Below are 21,123 nucleotides of genomic sequence, written 5' to 3'. Positions count from 1 at the left end.
AAAAACAAGTAGATAGAATAGAAAAAATAGAAAGCTAGTGTTTGTTTGTTTTTTTATCAAAAATAAAAAGAAGATAAATACAGATAAAGTAGAATTAAAATAGAATAGAAAGTGTTAGAGTTAGAGGGTCAAATAAAGGTGGAACAGATGTGTTTTTAGTCGTTTCTTGAAGATGGTTAAGGACTCAGCTGCTCGGATTGATTTGGGCAGGTCATTCCACCAGGAGGGAACAGTTAATGAAAAGGTCAGTGAAAGTGATTTTGTGCCTCTTTGAGATGGCACAATAATACGCCGTTCACTTGCAGAACGCAAGGTTCTAGGGGGCATATAACTCTGAAGTAATGAATTTAGGTAAATGGGTGCAGTGGTGGTTTTGTAGGCAAACATTAATGCCTTGAATTTAATGCGAGCAGCTACTGGTAGCCAGTGCAAATTGATGAACAGAGGTGTGACATGTGTTCTTTTCGGCTCATTAAAGATTAAACTTGCAGCGGCGTTTTGGATTAATTGTAGAGGTTTGATAGAAGTGGCTGGAAGACCTGCCAAGAGAGCATTGCAATAGTCCAGCTTGGACAGAACAAGAGCTTGAACAAGGAGTTGTGTTGCATGTTCTGAAAGAAAGGGCCGAATCTTCCTAATGTTGTATAAAGCAAATCTGCAGGACCGGGCAGTTTTAGCAATGTGGTCTGAGAAATTCAGCTTATCATCAATCACAACTCCAAGGTTTTTGATTATCAAATCAAAGACTGCAATTTATTTTTAAATAAGTAAACATTCTTTTGCGCTTAATACTGTAAATGCTATTTCTCACCAATCTCTGTGTGTGCACAATTTAAAGTGCATTTTGGAAAGCAATGTGCACTAGGATCATTTACACATTTGCATAATTTCCAGCGTTTCTGTGAATAGAATTTGGCATTTCACCAATATTTTGCCAAAATAAAAGCTTGAAGTTTTGAATGTTTGAAAGTAAAGAATTTAAGACATACATATTAGCATTGCAACTTGCAGTGTGATATAAAATAATTATTAGGCCTATAATTATCTTTTTTAAATTACTATTTTGCAGGACAATTGTAATTTAAACAGTTATATATTTATATGTCTTCATTTTTGTAATTAGAGTCATAATAATAATAATATTTTTATACGTGCAGTCCCATATATGAGTAATTTTAAAATAAAAGCATTCAAACTAAAACATTAACTAAAGAAAATTATATGTTAGATGTCATGTGACCATTAACCAACATCAGAGAACCATAAGCATGTGAATGTGATGCTAAATCATTGAAATGCTAACATAAAATCACAAGTAAATATTTTACATCTAAGGTGGTTAGAGTAAAGATGTGGACAGATGAATTTTTTTGTAACTCTATTATTATTCTACAGCTTCACTGAGTCACGACGGGGCAATGATGATGTTTATGCAGCTCCAGGTAGCTTTGTTGCTCCCTCTTGGATTAGACATACACACTTTCATGAAGTGAAGTTCTGCATCACTAATACTGTTCAGAAGAGAGGAACAGGGTTCCTATACTTTTGATGTTAGAGTGAACAAGCATCAGGGGAAATAAAGCCTGTGGCCAGGTTTGTTCTTTTGCTTCATTATTTGGTTTTCTAAAGTGAACTCCGGTGGTGCAGATACATCAAGTGAGATTGTTACAGGAAGTGCCGTGGGGCCTAAATTGGAATCCAGCCCGAGTACCATGTGCCCGCTGTTCACAGAGCATGGGCTATTTTGCATTGCTATCACTATAGCAACCCTTGCAGCCACTTGGGAGTTCTGGGGGAGGACTGTTATACTAATGGACTGAAAATAAATCTCAAAATAAAATGCGTTTGCAAACCTCACTTACTCACTCGCTGGCTTGTAACACCGACGTACCACAAATCATATTTCCATAATGTTCTCATGGCATATATGGCTGTCTTTATGATAGGATTGAGTATTTTGATCATATATGGGCACTTGAAAATAAATTAATAGTGTCATGCATACGATATGCTTTTAAGTGTGTTTGTGTGTTTACAGTACAGCTCTTCACTCCTAAACGGAGGTAAACAATCAGGATAAAAAGGGAAGGAATTACACAATGGTTCATGGTAAAGCATCTGAATGAGTGTGGATGTGATGAATGGGGATAAAAGGTTCAAACGGGGTGAAAGACAGAAAGAAGGAGAGGTGAAAGAGAGGAAATGCCCTGACTGGCTTGTGGTTCATCTTTCTGACAAGGTTCATCTTCCTCTGTGGCACACAGCTGCAAGGACGGTGTGATATATATGCTGTTCTCCTCCATCATCACACGTTATTTTCTGTTCCCTCATGCAGTAATCAGTCTTTCTCTCATGTTTCTTCTTTCATGCTCTCGTGTAGCGTCTGTGTTTGTGAGGGGAGGAGTGAAAAGCAGAGGAGGCGGGGCTTAGGACTGTCTCACATCATGTTCTGGTCTACGTTTTTAGCCAGTTCTCATTTCTGTCAAATGAACATTTCTTCTTTCATTTCTTCACTTCATTCATTTGCTTTGGCCCTGTCGCCATGCCTATTCTGTTCTCTGTTCTAATCTATAGCTGTAAAAAAAAAAAAAAAAAAAATTCTCTCATTATTATCATCCGCATGTTGTTCCAAGCAATAACCAATTAATTACAACAAAATCTGTTGTGATAGCTTTAATTATGCCGAACCCTTAATTACAAAATATTACTTGCAGTTCAGTAAGGGAGTCATTTGTGGACTCAGTAACGGCTGTGAACAATCCATTGAGTCTTATTCAAAGTGATAGGAGTGGGTCCGAGTCTGTTTCATGAATCTTTTTGTTCGACTCATTATAGAGAATGAGTTCATAATTTGTGTCATCATTTAGCAAGTTTGTGAAAATAAGATTGGATGAAATGGCTGCACAAAAAAAAACTAAACAAAAAAAAACATTTTTAACTTAAATTAAAGGTAATGATGTGCAAAAAATATGCAAACACATTGTAGGCATATATGGATGGTAAGCGAAATAATTCAAAATATTCAACAAATAAATATGTGAATTAACTATAAGCTTGTATTGCATAAAACCGTTAGTCTTCATAAGGATCAAATAGACATTACACACAAGGTGAAGGTGAAGGTGAATTTGTGCAGCACAGTTTTAGGGGCTGTAAGATACCATTTTTCCCCTTTTTTTTACTGAACTGACAGAGACTGGATGCAAAAATACAGCGCACTATTAGCAAGCAAACAGACTCTTCGTGAAATTGAGTCTCTCTGTTATTTGCCAGTTGCATCTTGCTTTAAATGCACCACTGCTAAAATACTGAAGTCAGCTGACCTCTGTAATCGTCTGCAGTTGTTGGACGACTATTCGTTTAATCAACCATCCTGCTCTACTACTCAGAGGAATGTGAAATCATAATGTTAACCGTAAAAGTCTGTTATGATACAAAGATAATAAATAAAAATAATAATTAATTACATTTATATAGCGCTTTTCTAAGCACTCAAAGTGTTTTACATTGTGACGGGGGGGATCTCCTCATCCACCACCAGTGTGCAGTATCCACCTGGATGATGCGACGGCAGCCATAGTGCACCAGAACGCCCACAACACACCAGCTTATTGGTGGAGAGGGGACAGAGTGATGAAGCCAATCATTATATGGGGATGATTAGGAGGCCATGATGATCAGAGGCCAATGGGCAAATTTGGCCAGGATGCCAAGGTCACACCTCTACTCTTTTCGAAAGACATTCTGGTATTTTTAATCACCACAGAGAGTCAGGACCTTGGTTTAACGTCTCATCCAAAGAAGGACGGTGCTTTTTTGACTGTATAGTGTCCCCGTCACTATACTGGGGTGCTAGGACCCACACAGACCACAGGGGGAGCACCCCCTGCTGGCCTCACTAGCACCTCTTCCAGCAGTTTTCCCAGGAGGTCTCCCATCCAGGTACTGACCAGGCTCAACCCTGCTTAGCTTCAGTGGGCAACCAGATGAGAGCTGGAGAGTAATAGCTGCATGTTAATTGGTAAACAATTCCCTTAGTCTATGCAGCAAACAACTTTAAGATCTAATGGGATATTTCATGTAATTTTACAGTAAAATACTGTTAAATGTACTGTTTTTTTTAAGTGAAAAAGAACAAATCACCTTTTAATTTACGGTGAAAAACTATAAATTGACATTTCCAGAATTCTCTGTCTGACGGCTCATATTTGATGAGTTTTCCTTGAAATAATTATGTTTATTCTTAGTTTTTTTCTGATCACTTATGTCCATTACGGCCTTATGTTACATTGCATGTGGTTAAATTAATGTTTATTGCATTATTTTAGTGTCAAATGTGTTACCATACTGGTCTTTTGAATTTCTGTGTATGATACCATGCATCTTCTATACATTAGTATTTACCGTGATGAACTTTGATTCTTCATGTGGTTTTCTCTTTACCACCTGTTTTTAATATGGTTGTCAGTAAAAGTAAAAGTCAGATTTTTTAGTGTGTTACAAAAAAAAATTGTGTACTGTATTAATGTTTCAGGTTTTTTTTTTTTTTACTGTAAATTCAATCTGTAAAATGGTGCTACTATAATTTTTTTATGGGAAAGTTCTGGAAAAACAAAAAGGCCCTTTTCTCACTGACTAGCCAAAGTCTCAGTTTGTTTCCCATTTAGTCTCATGGCTGTTACAGCAAACAGCTGGGATATTAGAGAGCTCATTTGTGGTTTTTCGTTCCTATGAGGAGAGCTGATTACACACTCGTCTAGTCATTTGTATTCTACCGCTTTGCTGTGTAGTTTGTGTTTACATGCAGTGTGGGTTGGTGGATTGCCATGCTGATAGACTCTCAGCAGCCTGTGCAGGTGTTTTTCACACTTTCGTTCTTGTCCCATCTTTCTCAGGTTCCATCATTAATGATGGACGCCCAGTTTTCAGAGTTCACACCTGACATCACTCCCATCATGCTCGCCGCCCACACAAACAACTATGAGATCATCAAACTCCTGGTCCAACGCAAGGTCACCATTCCTCGGCCGCACCAGATACGCTGTGATTGTGTGGAGTGTGTGTCCAGCTCTGAGGTGGACAGCTTGCGTCACTCCCGGTCCCGTCTCAACATCTATAAAGCACTCGCCAGCCCCTCTCTCATTGCCCTCTCCAGCGAGGATCCCATCCTAACCGCCTTCAGACTGGGCTGGGAACTGAAGGAGCTCAGTAAAGTGGAGAACGAGTTTCGACAAGAGTATGAGGAGCTTTCTCAACAGTGTAAGCTCTTTGCAAAAGACCTGCTGGACCAGGCACGCAGCTCCCGTGAGCTGGAGACCATCCTCAATCACCGTGATGACCAGAGCGAGGAGTTGGACCCGCGAGAGTGCCGAGACTTGGCCAAACTCAAGCTGGCCATTAAATATCACCAGAAAGAGGTGAGGATGCTTCTAGTACTACTTGAAAAACTGGTTGCTGGTCATTTCTACTCAGTATAACGTTGAACATACAATGAATTTGATGTGCATGAGATTCTGTAATGTGATGCTTTTGGAGAAAGTTTGTATCACTGAGCATTTGGCTCTTTTTTTGCAGTTGTATCACAGATTTCCCTTCAATAATCTTGGACATACATTACTTCTGGTTGTTATGGCTTCAGCAAAGGCAGCACAGAAACCTTCATTTAACGATTATGGTTGAATCTCAAGAAAACATGTCCAAAATCTCGCCCCAAAACCAAAAACATAATAAGAAAAAAATTGTTAGCAAAATATCATGAAACCTTATTTATTTAGTTAGTTATTAAGTTTTTAATTCCTTAATTCCCATAATACATTTTTGTTTTCATTAAAATCAGCATAAATAAAATAGATACAAAACTTCTACAGTGTATAAATACTATTATTTAATTGATTTATTTTACATTAATAAAGGCATTTATTTAAATTACAATTAACTTATAAAGTTGTTATGTATAAAATGTAATTTAAATAATGTATTATTTTTTCACATTACAGTAATGAGATTTGTTACGCTTTTTTTTACGCTTATGAGAAATGGGGTGAGGATGTGCTGAATTATCATGAAAATAATATCCACAATGTTAGTTTTTCATTTTAACATTTTCGTCGTCCAAAAATATGCATTTCCTTTAAGTGAAATTGAAAGGAAAAAAATTATTTTGTCTGATTTTGGGATGAAATATGACATATTTTGACAGGTTTTTTGTGAGGTGCATCCAAATAAACCATGAAAAGTACTTCTTGTACTTTATACACTTTATAAATTTATACATTTATAAAGATACAGTACAATTTATACATTTTTGTGGTCTAAATATGCAGTATCAATGCATCAAATTTGCTTCACCAACTCAAAATTTTGCTTGAGCAGTCAGAAAATGTGTAAGAAGCACAAGGGTGCAGAGAGGAAGTTTATGTTTGAATTTCTTTGTGTTGCAGAAGTCCAATCACTTTTTTTTGCAGTTTAATAGTATTCTGCAGACCCTTGGTATGTTTAAGAATGTGTTGTTCTTTGCCTAAAGCAACAGACAAAGTGCCTTTCTAGCTTTCTCTCTTAACTTTCTGATCCAAAGGGGGATACAATGTGTGCTGGAGACCAGAGGCTTGATGAGGTTAGAAAGACAGGAGATAGAGACAGTTGCTCTGTTTCAAAACCTTGTGAGTTGCCACATTGCGTACTGCCTATAGGCAGCTAGCTTCTAATTCAGCATCCAACTAGTCTGGGAAGTGATTTGAAACTCTTATCAATGCTTCAAATAAATAGTACTTTGCAACTGAGGCTTGACATAAAAATGACTTCAAATGACATGATACTCTAATAAGCATAAAATACACCACACACAAATATTAGGTTAAATAATCAAGTTTTAATTATACTGAACCATTTTTATAGATAGTTCTCAAGTACTGAGTGAAATATACAGTTATTTACAGTATAATCAAAATTTCTGCCATCATGGATTATTTTTGCACTGAACTTGTTGCAGTGCATTATGGAATTGCATTCTCCACAAAGATACATGATGCTACCTTTGAATTTGGCCAAATGAAGGCAGCATAATTAGATTTTAAAGACTAACCTTTTGGAACAGCTTTCATACAGATCTTAAAATGCCTCTTCCGTAGGAAGATTACTAGGTTTTGGAAAAGAAGCAAGGGCAGTGATGTGCTAGAATGTGCTAGGTAGGTGGGGGGGGGGGGGGGTATTTTCTGTAGCTGAACATATGCTGGTGTTTGTAGTGCTGTGTTTGAGCAACGTGATCTCATGATAATTCGTATGTATTTTACGTAAAATGTGGTTCTATAAAACTTACATTTACTTAAGTTTTTACAGGCACTAAAACGTACAATACTGACGTAATTTCAGCCTCTAAACGTACAAATACTGACATATTTTCAGCATTTAAACGTACAAAACTGACGTATTGATGACACCTAAAAATGAATCCTTATGAATATTGAAATCACAGCATTAATTTTATTAGTTTTTAGTTGTCATATGAATTACCTTGTTTTCAATTGCATTATTAAATTGTTTACTCGTTTACTTATGAAATTATAACATTTCGTTTTGTTGTGTGATTTCTGCTGCCAGCTCGTTTCCAAGAATATGCCTACATAATGTTAAACACGACTTCACTTTAAACCTTAAAATAAATAACATTTCTGCAATCGTGTTTACTTTGATTGCCATAGGCCACAAAAGGCGTTTTCTCCGACATGCTGTGACTGACAATAGAACTATAAAATACACCAAAAGCGCAACATAATTGCGAAATGAAACAATTTTATTAGTGCGCTGTAATCCAAATCTTCCGAATCCATACGACTGCGAAGAACAGACCCAGATCCAAGCCTTTTTTCGGCGATCTGCTTGCTTCTCCATCCCAAGCAGCGAGTCTAGTAGTGACCGTAAACAGCAAAGCCCGCGCTGCCGCTGACTGACTCGCTCTTTACAAATTCAAATGTTGCCGCTTCAAACGACAGGTTTTACGGCAGCATAATCGAATGCTCATTGGCTCTCGCCTGCATTCCTCACAGATTGCGACATGCCGTGTTTCTGTGTTTGAATGATGCGCACGTGCCTTCACGAGTTCACGGAGTGGATCGGGAAAATTATCTGGATAATATTTTCAGCGATTAACAACATAAATTCTGCTCTGGATCACACAAACCTACTGTATTCCGCCAGAGAGGACTGGCTGCAACCCATCGTCATTTGGATTACTTTTAGTACTGCTTTTGACATTTTTGCAATAAATAAATGATTGTAAATTGCATTTATCTGTCCGTCATGTTTTTCTTATAGTGTACAGAAATGTTTAGGCTTATAGGTAGGAGTGGAATTAGCGACTATAAATAAATTTTAATGCTATATTGTTACTAATATTTTTATTTTCCTGCGTATTTCGGTCATTTGCATTTTATATCCTTTATATATCGCTATAAAATGGGTAGGTTAAGGTTTGGGGGTAGGTTAATGGGTCTAAAAATCTAAATTGCGTTTTAATAAAATGATAAAAATGCATATAGTCGTTATAAAATGGGTAGGTTTAGGTTTGGGGGCAGGTTAAGGGGTCTAAAAATCTAAATCGCTTATTGATAAAATTATAAAAATGCATTGATACGAATATCTAAATGATATAAAAGATACGTAAATATTTTTACGTTTTTTAGCTAAAAATACGTAGCGATTTGTAAGTTTTAAACGTTGAAATACGTCTAAATTGTACGTTTTAGCATGAATAAAAACGTACAAAAGTGTACGTTTTGTGATTGTAAATGTTACGTATTAATACCTACGTATAAACATGAGACCAGACTGGTTTGAGAGAATCTGAAGTAGCTTATATATATTTTACATCTAGCATTTGAATTGAATTTCTTTCAACATTTTGATTATTTTGCCTCTGCTGGTCATCATAATATGATAATTTAAAGTCAAATCAGTATCAGTGTCCAGTTATGTGTTTCTTTTGGCCATTCTGTGTGTAATGCGTGGGATAATTGTCAGTTTATTTTGTCTTAATGACTTGTTTGCCGTATTACTGTTTACTGTTACTTGACATGCTCCCAAAACCTAAAACACAGACAAGCTCTATAGTTCAAAAGTTTTGGGTCAGTAAGATTTATTTTTATTTTTTAAAGAAATGTACATATTTTAATATATTAAATAGACATTTACATTGTTACAGAAAAAAATATATATATTTAAAAAAATCTTTTCAACTTTCTATTCATCAAAGAATCCTGAAGAATCTAGCAGCACAACTTAAGCATTGATAATAATAAGAAATGCTTCTTGATCACCAAATCAGCATATTAGAATGATTTCTGAAGGATCATGTGACACTGAAGACTGGAGTAATGAGGCTGAAAATTCAGCTTTGCATCACAGCAATAAAATATACTTTTAAATATATTAATATACAAAGCGATTAATTTGTAATATATTTCACAATATTACTGTTTAAGCTTTATTTATTTTTTAATTAATGCAGCTTTTGTGAGCATACGATACTCACAAAAAGAGACATTAAAAAATCTTATTAATCCTAAACTTTTGAACGATAGTGTACAAGTTGCAACATGTACGTTATTCAGTAAACAAACCAGCATATGGGTTGCAATGGGACTAAAGTCATAAAAAGAAACTGAAAAAATAAATGTTAATCTAATACTTATATTAAAAGGTTACAAAGGTTTTCAATCAAATAATATTGAAAGTACTGAAGTATCAGCCATTCGTCCAAAATAAGGACAAAAACATTTTGATGGTGCATGGGAAACCTCCTTGATTTACACACTTCCACGTACAGTAAATCCATTTTAAAACTGTCTTTGGCATTCCAGGGAGATTTCAGTGATCTTTTTCATTCTGAAACCCAAACTGTTTCGTTGCAGAACTGAAACATGTTCCAAACTGAGGATTTGAGAGCCTGGTGTCAATATGTCTCATTTCTCTTCCTGTCAGTCAGAGGTGATACTGGCCCTGGCCTGTGAGACTGCTCCTCCAATTAGCTCTTATTGTTTTGTGTGCCTCAAGGAAAGCTGCTGTGAATACAGATCACAATGCTGTACGCATACACACAAAGCGAAGATGGTCAAGACAGATGTGGGGCTCTGAACCAAGAGATGCTATACAACTGAAAAAGAGAGATGAAGACTATTATGAGCCCATTTAGTGTGCCATTATATTTGTAGTGATTAAAGTTTTATAGAATGAGATTAAATATTGAGAAAAGCTTACCAGCGTTATACTCAAGATTCCATGCAGTAATTTGTCTTCATTTAATATTAAAGGAGTCAGAGAAGATGATGGTGTAATACTAACAGGGTTGAAAGGTCAAGGAGAGTGCAGAGAATCAAATACATTTGGAATAAAGCCACACAGGCTTGCTTGAAACTAGTGCTGGGCGATATGAGCAAAAATGTATATCACGGTATTTTTCAAAATTATACCGGTTTCACGGTACATAACGGTATTTTTTTTTCATGCATGACCGGGTGTTAACCATATTTTCCACTGATTGAGAGAGGAAATACTGCAGTATATTGACTTAGAATTACCTATTTTACTGTCATGAGTGAATATTGTCAAAAAATTGTTTTAATACATGTTAACCAGGAGTCACTCTCATTTATAATCGCGGCATCGTCTGATAAAATCAACATGCATCTACACTAAAGAGCGGCTATGCGGTTGTTGTGGCTATATTACTATTTTGTCTCATGCAGCGCACACTACGCTCCTATTTATAATTCCAAACAATCAGTAAGTGACAGGTACTAGGAAACGCTGTTTTGTACTCATTTATTGACGAGTCGGCTGCGGTGCGGCCAACTGAATGCGCTGCTTCTCTGCCGCTCACTGCACAGAACAGACGCCGAGAGAGGTGACACTTCTCCGGGAAAGTCAGACCTCGTGTTCGCGGGACAGCACTGGCGAAATCTTCCAACTGAACCACAGCTAAGGTTTATCCAAAAACGTCGCTAGGTTTGTCAGTATGAATATTCTATGGAAAAAAGCCGCTAAAAGGGTCTGAAAGTTGCTAAATCTAGTGCTAAAGTCACACTCGTGTGTGTGAGACGCGGGAGCTGATGGCAGGGGGGCGGTGGATATTTGTGGCGGTCAGTGTGTATATTGTGGTTGAGTTCTTCTGTGTCATCACGTTCTATTAGTTCTACAGCTTCAGTTTCGGAACTTTCACGCTTAGTAACACATACAGCTGTTCCCTCACCACAGTGCACCAGTGAAAAGGGACCCCTTTCAAACAGTGTCGCGTTCCGAGCGTTGTTTAAGCTACATTCATATCATAACAAAAATAAACACCGGTGTTCGGTATGAACTGGTATACCGCCCAGCACTACTTGAAACATTACTCAGGGGCATTCTAGTGACAGATAATGCAGCTTATGGATTATCATTATATGCTTCTAGGTCTCAGGAATAGCCTTTGTGTTGCTTAAAACTGTCTTCAAATGGGACCATACTGGTTCATACCGGTTCTTTTGCTGTTGTTGTTACTGATTGTACAATCTTGCACACAAACATCACCAAGACATCTACTTTTGTGGTTTGTGGATTTTTCATCTAAAAGATGTAATTAGTATTGCTGATACTTAAACTTGGAAATGGGAAACAACTTAAATCATAATGTATCAGTGTTCATTTAAGAATTATTTATATACTGTTTTATATATATATATATATATATATATATATATATATATATATATATATATATATATATATATATATATATATATATACATTAGAGGTTTAATTTTAGTTCAAGCTGTAGTAATTGTATGTACTTTTGTCTTTTTAGTCGTTTGTTATACTTCTATTAATTTTTATTTCTGTTTTTGGAATTTCACATTTTGGAATTAGTTAATGTAGCTGCCATGTATTATGTTTTTTTATATTTTGCTTTTATTTTTTTAATTATTTTTATTTAATGTTTTGTTTTAATATTTTTTATGTTTCTATTTAGATTTATTTCATTTTTAGTTTTATTAATTTTAGTGTTTCAACTTATTATTTAACTTACTTTATTTCAGTTAGTTTCCAAGGCAACATTTGCAATTTTCATTTTTAAATTGTTTTTTCATCTAATATTTGATTTCCCTCAATTTCAATTACTTTTGGTTAACAGTAACAGCACAGTTAAGTATAACACTTTGGTTTGTAACTTTGTTTGCACTATGAACATGAATAATACAGTACCTCGAATAGTGTAGCTTTTTGTGGAAATGTGCACTATAGATGATTAAACTGGCAAAAATCCCATAGATTTAGATAACAGATGCTATAGGCCCCTCCTATCCTTCTTCTAATTTCGCTCCCTTCTCATCCTTTTCTTCTCTTGTGCCTCTCCCCCTCACCTCTTGTCCTTCCATCATCTCTTCTCTGTAATTTTGGAAAGTTGATTTACTGCAGAGGAACATCAGCGTAGTCAGCATCCCCCACCCCACGTCTCACTTGCTTTCTTTTTGAATCTATAAGGATTACATACCCCATATACTCTTGAGCAGCTTTTTGCTCAATAACCGCTGTGCTTCAATCTCCTTACCTCGCCTCTCATCTGAACTGCTGCTTGAAAGCAGCACTGTATTCATGTGCATCGATAGATGCAACTGCTGCTGTTAGAACTGTTTAGAAGTGGGCTTTGGCCCAGTGTTATTAAAGGGGATTTAAAAGTGGTTGAGCTTTTCAGTGATTTAAAGTCACCATAAAATAAAAATGAACAATTCTTATTGTTTTATGGAATATTGCAGTGTTTATTATAAATAATTAATGTGTTCTTGTAATATTTAATCAAAAACATCAACTTCCCCTCCCCTTCACAACAACATCTCTTCTTTGTAAATTCTGTAAATATTGTTCTGTGATAGGACTAGTGATGCACTGAAATATTTTTTGGTAATTAAACTTTGGTAATTTAGATTTTTAATTTGGTATGTTATTCAGCGTGTCATGTTCTCAGAGATAAATTAAACCATTTGTAGATAAGTTCTTTGGCAAAGAGCCTCTGGATATTTTAGCTAAACAAATTGTACACATTCCTAGCACCATTTTTCGGCACAGTGAAGTATGTTCACACTGCTAACATGTTTACCTAGCGTATCCATGTTGTGTATAAATAGACACTGACAGTCAAAATGCATCATCAGAGAAACACTAATTTAATGTCAGTGATTTCAGACCTCCAAAACTATTTTTAGTGTAAACCAGAAATAATAATATTTTCAGTAGCCAAAATTTCAGTGCATCACTAATTTCAACATTGAATAAATTACATGATTTGACACTCACTGATTGAACTCACTAATGTTATTGTATTTTGATGTCATTATGAGTTAGGGTACTGGTTTATTTCGTGTTAATGGTTTGACGGTACATTTTCCTTACATATTACCTTTCCTGATGGCTCTTGATTACCTTGTGTTTTCAAGCTTCATGAAATGTCAAACATCTCAGAATAACATTATTTAAATATATTAAGACACGGGAGGCATTTGCACACCTACTCATTTCAGACCTGTATGACTTTTTTTCTTTTGTTGAAAGAGAGTCTGTCATGCTCTAAAAAGGACAAAACTAGCATCATAAAAGTCTGTTGCCTTATGATAGCATTGTGTGGGGAACAGACTGAAATTTGAATTGGTCCCAGTTCCTTTTCTTTGTATAGAAAAGAACAGCTTGGACATTGTAGTAAACATTTGCTGTCATGTTACATTGAAGAAAGAAAGTCAAATGGGTTTGGAACAACTTGAGGAAGTCGTGGCCTAATGGTTAGAGAGTCGGACTCATAACCCAAAGGTTGTGGGTTCGAGTCTCGTACTGGCAGGGATTGTAGGTGGGGGGAGTGAATGTACAGCACTCTCTCCCACCTTCAATACCACGACTGAGGTGCCCTTGAGCAAGGCACCGAACCCCAACTGCTCCCTGGGTGCCGCAGCATAAATGGCTGCCCACTGCTCCGGGTGTGTGTTCACGGTTTGTGTGTGTTCACTGCTGTGTGTGTGCACTTTGGATGGGTAAATGCAGAGCACTAATTCCGAGTATGGGTTGTCACACGTCACTTCACTTCTTGAGAGTAAGTAAATGAATTTTCATTTTTGCGTGTAAAGTGACAGGTCAGGTGTAGGAGACCGCTGATATCGCACTTTTTATTCTTCACATTGGATTCTGGATGAACACTGGGTATCGCCCTGTAGTTCTGCACGCTGCCGGAGGAATTGCACGCTGTGCTCTCACTGCCCGCTCACTGATGGCACCCTGGGATTAGAGTACGCTCCCTCTGCTCACTCTCTCTTACTGATCCAAGTCAAACACACAGATTGGGGGGTGGGGGCGAAAGGACGAGAGATAGATAGAAAAGACAGTGAAAGTAGATCTGACCGAGAACAAATAGTTGCTGAATAATACAACACAAATCAATTTCTCACTCTGCCTGGTCGGCAGGTTGGATCGCTCCCGGCCATCTGAGCAGCAATGGCTTCTTTTGTTCTGATGGAGCGAGGGAGGAGAGAGAAAGAGGTTTATTCTTTCTCTCTAGCACGCTGCTGCTCTATTCTGCTGTTTCGGACCTTGTGTGTAAAGTCAATCAATGCTTCTCTGCTTTGATGACTTATTTTGTTACAGGAATCCAAGATACGCTGTGCAAAATTGTTTGCTTTACTTTTTGACCCTTATATTCATAGTATAATAGAGAGATGTTTGAGCTAAGTGCATCGTGTTATTTCAATATTTCAATATATAATATTATAGAATTTAATAAGATTTTCAGTTTCATTTAAGATTCAGTAATTGTAGTGTTATGTGCTTTTGCCATTTTTATTTGTTTTTATTTTAATATTTCTGTTTAGCTTTAATTCATTTTAGTTCAGTTTTAGGAATTTCAATTTTAGTTGTAGGAATTGTATGTGTTTTTATCATTTTATTTGTTTTTTATTTCTATTTATCTTTATTTCAGTTTTACTTTTAGTACACTGTAAAAATGATTTTTCGAAGTTAGGGTAAATTAAAGTAAGTAAAATTGTTTATTTGAGTTACTCTACTTTAAAATGTTACATTTGATTTAATGTTACTTGTCATTTTTTGTAATTATTTGTGAAATTTACTAGCAATAAATTATAAATTTTTACTTATTATATAACTTATATTTAACTTATTACTTTCAGTTAGTTGCCAAGGCAAAATTGAAAATTTTCTTTTAAGCTTTTTACATAATTTTTTCGTGTTTTTTTTCTTTCAACTATTACAACTAACAAAAACTATTTTAATAATTTTAGTTAACTATAAATATATAGTTCAGTCATGAAACTCTAGATGGCGCAGGCAACTGGCTGTTAACGTAACTGATGATATTCAGAGAGTTAAACGACTTGGCACAAGCTGATTGGTTCATGCTGCATATGCAGCCAATGAACTTACTGCCTTGCATTTATATGGCTGGCTAGCATTCACTAGAGATTCCTGCAGCGCGCTTTCAGAGTTTCTCTGAAACTCTCCACCTTCCCCAGCTCCACCTGTATAGATCTGCTATGGGTTATTTTATATGCTATTTGTGCAGCAGCAGTATGTCTTAAATACTCACGGCACCGTATCGCCGTATGCATTGGCAGTAGCAAGTTCCTGTACTTGCTTGCAGCAGCAGCAATAATCTACAACTACAGCAATAACCAACAGCAGCAGCAATTCAGCAGCAGCGTAGCAGATCTATTCCGCCAAGACCAAATACATTAGCATTGTCATATCCATCACCATGCTAAAATGTTCAGAGAGTTGTCATGATTGAACAACAGTTATATAGTTAAATTTTTTCAATTAAATTCAAGAATTAATTTACTTACTCTATTTCAACCACTCCACCAACCACTGAGTTGCATGGGGGATTGTTGGAAATCAGGAGCTGCGAAGTATGTGTCTATGAAAACCAATCAGACGAAGGTATCTCAGTAGACAGGATGTTAAGGACACATTGGATTCTGACGTTGGCTTTCTAGCTCTGTATACGGCCTGTGATGACAACACTTACTTCTGACACTACATTACAGTACATTACACTCCTGAGACATATGGTGTGCAATCATATTTTATCATTTAATAGTCCAAGCTTCCTGTGCACATTTATCCTACATAATGAAGTCATACACTGTTAAAAATTACATATGTGCTGTTTTGCTCACTCATAGCTCCATAAAACATTAATATGGACTGTAAATTGGACTAAGCAGGAAGGATGAAGCAGGGGAAGGAGGTAACAGGAAGCTGAGAGACAGAGAGCTTATTCTAGCCACAAAAAAAGATGACTTTCTGGCTACAGTAACATGAGGCTTATCCTCGGCAGCTTGTGTGTGAACTGGAGTTTCAGTCCGCTGCCCATCTGCTTCTACACACTACCCTGCCTAGTCTTTCCTTGTCATTTATTCATCTCACTTGGTAAGAATAGCAGCGCCTGAATAAATTAACCAGCACTCCAGTGTCTCTGTGACAAACAGATTGCTCTCAACAACAAGAAAGTTACGACAACGACTAGGGATTTCTCTGTAGCAACCCATTACACAATTGTTATCTCGGTTTACAATATGTATTTGGTAATGTGAATAGCTACTAGCTCCACCCACTGCAGTACTCTGCGCTTGTGTTTATATACTAGAGCAGGGCTGCTGCTGGCCAAATGGGTGCCCTAAGCAGAATAGCATTGTTGTGCCCCCTCCTTAAAAAAACAAAAAATACACCTACTATAAAGGGCTCTAGACAGTTACCTATGGCTATAATTGTATTAATACCGTTGTCTGATTGATTTTATAGTCTCAAGCATTCAGAAATCACACAAAATAAAATTAAGCAGTTTTACTATAAAACCATGGTTAATTTTGGTAAGGGTTGTGATGTTCACATGTTTTTTGTTGAAAAAATTAAGTGGATATTTGAATTAAATGTTTGGTCAATATTAAACAAGGATTTGTAAGTGTATTACAAAAAGTGGATTTTGATCGTCCTGTAAGTGTAACAATAGTAATTATCAGGCCTTTGGTGTCCTTTGCAGGCATTTGTAATAATGCAAATTGTTTATTTTGTATTAGGCTACATTATGTATTTTAACAGTGTTATTCAATGAAACCATATGATTATTATTAATTAACCAATCATTATTACCCCATTGTTTTTATATAATACATTTTAAGTCATGAAAACTAGAATATTAAGTCAGATGCGTTGTTGTTGGTGGTGAAATTATTACCGACATTAAAACACGTTACTAACGTCAACAGTCAAAAAAGTTTCACAGGATTATGAACGTATTTACCTGAAAGTGATGCACGGGCTTCATCTTGGGCTTTTTTGTTTTTCTTTTCTCTGCGCCGGACTGCGCTGATGTCTTTTCCCTGATATAGCCTAGTTGTCCATTAATTATGATGATAATTTGTATTCAGCCGCAAACATGAGGTGAGAGCAAGCGCGGGCGCAGATGCAGGAAAGGTGCGTCACGTGTGCTTATACTGCCTATACTGTGTTCATCATAAAATGCATTTTTTATAATTATATTATATATATATAATATACATATGTTAATGTTAAAATTTTATTTATGTATATGTTAATATTAATATAGAACGAACGTTTTTGTTGTTGTTGTTTTTTTGAGCAACTGGGATGTTGCCCCTAAGCAGAATAGCATTGTTGTGCCCCCTCCTTAAAAAAACAAAAAATACACCTACTATAAAGGGCTCTAGACAGTTACCTATGGCTATAATTGTATTAATACCGTTGTCTGATTGATTTTATAGTCTCAAGCATTCAGAAATCACACAAAATAAAATTAAGCAGTTTTACTATAAAACCATGGTTAATTTTGGTAAGGGTTGTGATGTTCACATGTTTTTTGTTGAAAAAATTAAGTGGATATTTGAATTAAATGTTTGGTCAATATTAAACAAGGATTTGTAAGTGTATTACAAAAAGTGGATTTTGATCGTCCTGTAAGTGTAACAATAGTAATTATCAGGCCTTTGGTGTCCTTTGCAGGCATTTGTAATAATGCAAATTGTTTATTTTGTATTAGGCTACATTATGTATTTTAACAGTGTTATTCAATGAAACCATATGATTATTATTAATTAACCAATCATTATTACCCCATTGTTTTTATATAATACATTTTAAGTCATGAAAACTAGAATATTAAGTCAGATGCGTTGTTGTTGGTGGTGAAATTATTACCGACATTAAAACACGTTACTAACGTCAACAGTCAAAAAAGTTTCACAGGATTATGAACGTATTTACCTGAAAGTGATGCACGGGCTTCATCTTGGGCTTTTTTGTTTTTCTTTTCTCTGCGCCGGACTGCGCTGATGTCTTTTCCCTGATATAGCCTAGTTGTCCATTAATTATGATGATAATTTGTATTCAGCCGCAAACATGAGGTGAGAGCAAGCGCGGGCGCAGATGCAGGAAAGGTGCGTCACGTGTGCTTATACTGCCTATACTGTGTTCATCATAAAATGCATTTTTTATAATTATATTATATATATATAATATACATATGTTAATGTTAAAATTTTATTTATGTATATGTTAATATTAATATAGAACGAACGTTTTTGTTGTTGTTGTTTTTTTGAGCAACTGGGATGGTGCCCCCCTGGGAGTTGGTGCCCTACGCAAACTGTGTACTCTGCGTATAATGAGCGGCGTTACTGTATTAGAGTAGGCAATGTTAGTAAATTTGTTAGTTTTTAATTGTACTGCTTACTATATATGGCACAGTAGGACTGTCGTTATAGCCAACACAATTACAAATCTCTGTATTCTTCTCTTTATTCTCTCTCTCTGTGTGTGTGTGTGTGTGTGTGTGTGTGTGTGTAACTGGTATCCCTTACGTTATGGGGAAATGTCCCCACAAGTATAGTAATACCTGGAAATTTTGACCTTGTTTTGGTCTTCATGAGGAAACAAGCTTATAACGTTTTTTTGAAAGTTTTGTGTGAGGGGTAGCCTATAGGGTTAGGGTAAGGGGATAGAAAATACAGTTTGTACAATATAAAAACCATTATATGGAGAGTCCCCATAAAACATGGAAACCTGTGTGTGTGTGTGTGTATGTAAATGAAGTGAATCAGTCTGCAAACATACGGCAATTTATTAATTTCAGCATGTGTTTCTACTGTGTGCAGTGTTTGGTTAATTATTAATCTTGGTCTGTTTACAAAGAGGTGCTGTTTGTGTATATTAAAAGCAACAGACGTACATTCAAATATGCATGGATATAGTAAGGTACAGTGAGGTACAGCCAAATGCCCAATAATGATCATAGACAGTGTTGTTATCGAATGGTTAGTCTATGAAACACTGAAAATGTTTCAAATGTAAGTATAAAGATAGGGTCAATGGTAAGTGGATTTGTTTTTTAAACCTTGTATCTGCACTGCTGCTTATGCTCACCAAGGCTGCATTTATTTGATAAAAAAAATAATATTGTGAAAAATTATTCAAATTTAAAATAGATGTTTTCTATTTTAATTTATTTTCAAATGCATTTTATTCCTGTGATGGCAGAGCTGAATTTTCAATAGCCATTACTCCAGTCTTCAATGTCACATGATCTTTTAGAAATCATTTTAACATGCTGCTCTGGTGCCCAAGAAACATTTTATTTTATTATCATCAATGTTTAAAACAATTGTACTGATTAATATTTTTATGGAAACTGTGATAAATTTTTTTTTCATTGTTTCATTGGATTGCTTGATGAATAAAACATTCAAAAGAACAACATTTATTTGAAATAAATGTGACATATCTTTCTTGTCACTCCTAATCAATATAATGCATCCTTGCTGAACAAAAACCCTTACTGACCCAAAAGCATTTGAACAGTAGTGTATATCTGCAGCATATCATTATTGAACATCAGTTGTAAGATAAGAGATAAGTCAATGTCTTGAGAGAACATGTTTTGTTTTGTTATGTTGTGATCATGACAATATAAACAGGGGTTAAATTGGGATTTGTTATGTGGGTGGGTTCTATGGTATCGAGCATATACTGTATGTGTGTGTGTGTGTGTGTGTTTTTTTTTTTTTTGCAAATATGATTTATTCTGAAGCAATATTCTCATTTTATTCAATATTTATACATTCAATATTTTATCCAAGGACTTTTTTTTTACCTTTATAGAGGGCATTTTCCCACTAATCATTAATACTTTCATTTCAAATCCTTACATTTGATCTATAAATTCAATTCTAATAATGTGATTATCTATACGTTAACAAATTAAATCACTTACACTCGAAAATACAGCTGCAATAAATAATATTATGAGATTATTTTAAATATTTTTGAATATACAAACAAGAAATTATGGTGGAAATTATACTTTTCAACGAAATTAAAACGCCAACCATTTAATTTCAACAAGTCATTGAGTCGTTCATTCAAACGATTCGTTCAAACGGCAGATTCATTAGATGTTTATGCGTGGGCTAATGAAACTTTGATTTAACCGATTCGTTCAAAACACGGAATCAATCAGCAATGAATCGGCTGTTTGCTGTGAGATGCGCTGTTTCCGCCTAAAATGTAAGTGACCTAATATTATTGTATTTGCTTATTGAACTTTTTATAGAACTACTAAACAGTCGTAATGGTGAAAACGTTGTTTGATGTTGCCTAACTAACTGCATTTTAAATATAAAAATTTTTAATTTTTACCTCAGGATGCTGAGTTTCTTAATGTTGCACGTTTTGATTTCTTCTGGAGAGGCTGCATGGACCTCGCCTCAGCAATAGATGCATAATATACAGTCTACAGTATGTGCCGGGGCTCAGCCCGGCCCAATTTAAACCCTGAATATAAGACATACAAATACACAGCCTTCATAAAAGGTAAAATATAAAAGTAAAACTTTCCATTGAACCATGTGTCCAGGGCAGAGAACACTGCTGTAGGGAAACCGGGTGACTGCACAGTTTGATTTATTCAGAAGATTCTCAGATTTTCTCTGGATCTGATGTGTGCTGTTGTAACATTTATGCATATTCTGCATCATCAGTTTCAGCAAGGCATTAGTTATATCTTTAAACTTACTTGCCTCCGTTAAA

At 35.7% G+C, this 21,123-nt stretch overlaps 1 protein-coding gene across 1 annotated transcript in view; it reads left to right on the top strand.

Annotated features, from left to right (window-relative positions):
- Positions 1-21,123, top strand: part of LOC107590730 (short transient receptor potential channel 5-like) — a 78,416-nt gene that overhangs the window by 27,715 nt on the left and 29,578 nt on the right. The window contains exon 3 of the mRNA XM_016279641.1: positions 4,896-5,417. Within this exon, the coding sequence (XP_016135127.1) occupies positions 4,896-5,417 (522 nt within the window). The remainder of the gene's footprint in view (positions 1-4,895; positions 5,418-21,123) is intronic.

Source organism: Sinocyclocheilus grahami, unplaced genomic scaffold, assembly GCF_001515645.1.
Source record: "Sinocyclocheilus grahami isolate Dianchi unplaced genomic scaffold, SAMN03320097.WGS_v1.1 scaffold132.1, whole genome shotgun sequence".
NCBI lineage: Eukaryota > Metazoa > Chordata > Actinopteri > Cypriniformes > Cyprinidae > Sinocyclocheilus > Sinocyclocheilus grahami.
The sequence above is the reverse complement of the archived record's forward strand: the minus strand, read 5'-3'. Positions and strand labels throughout refer to the sequence as shown.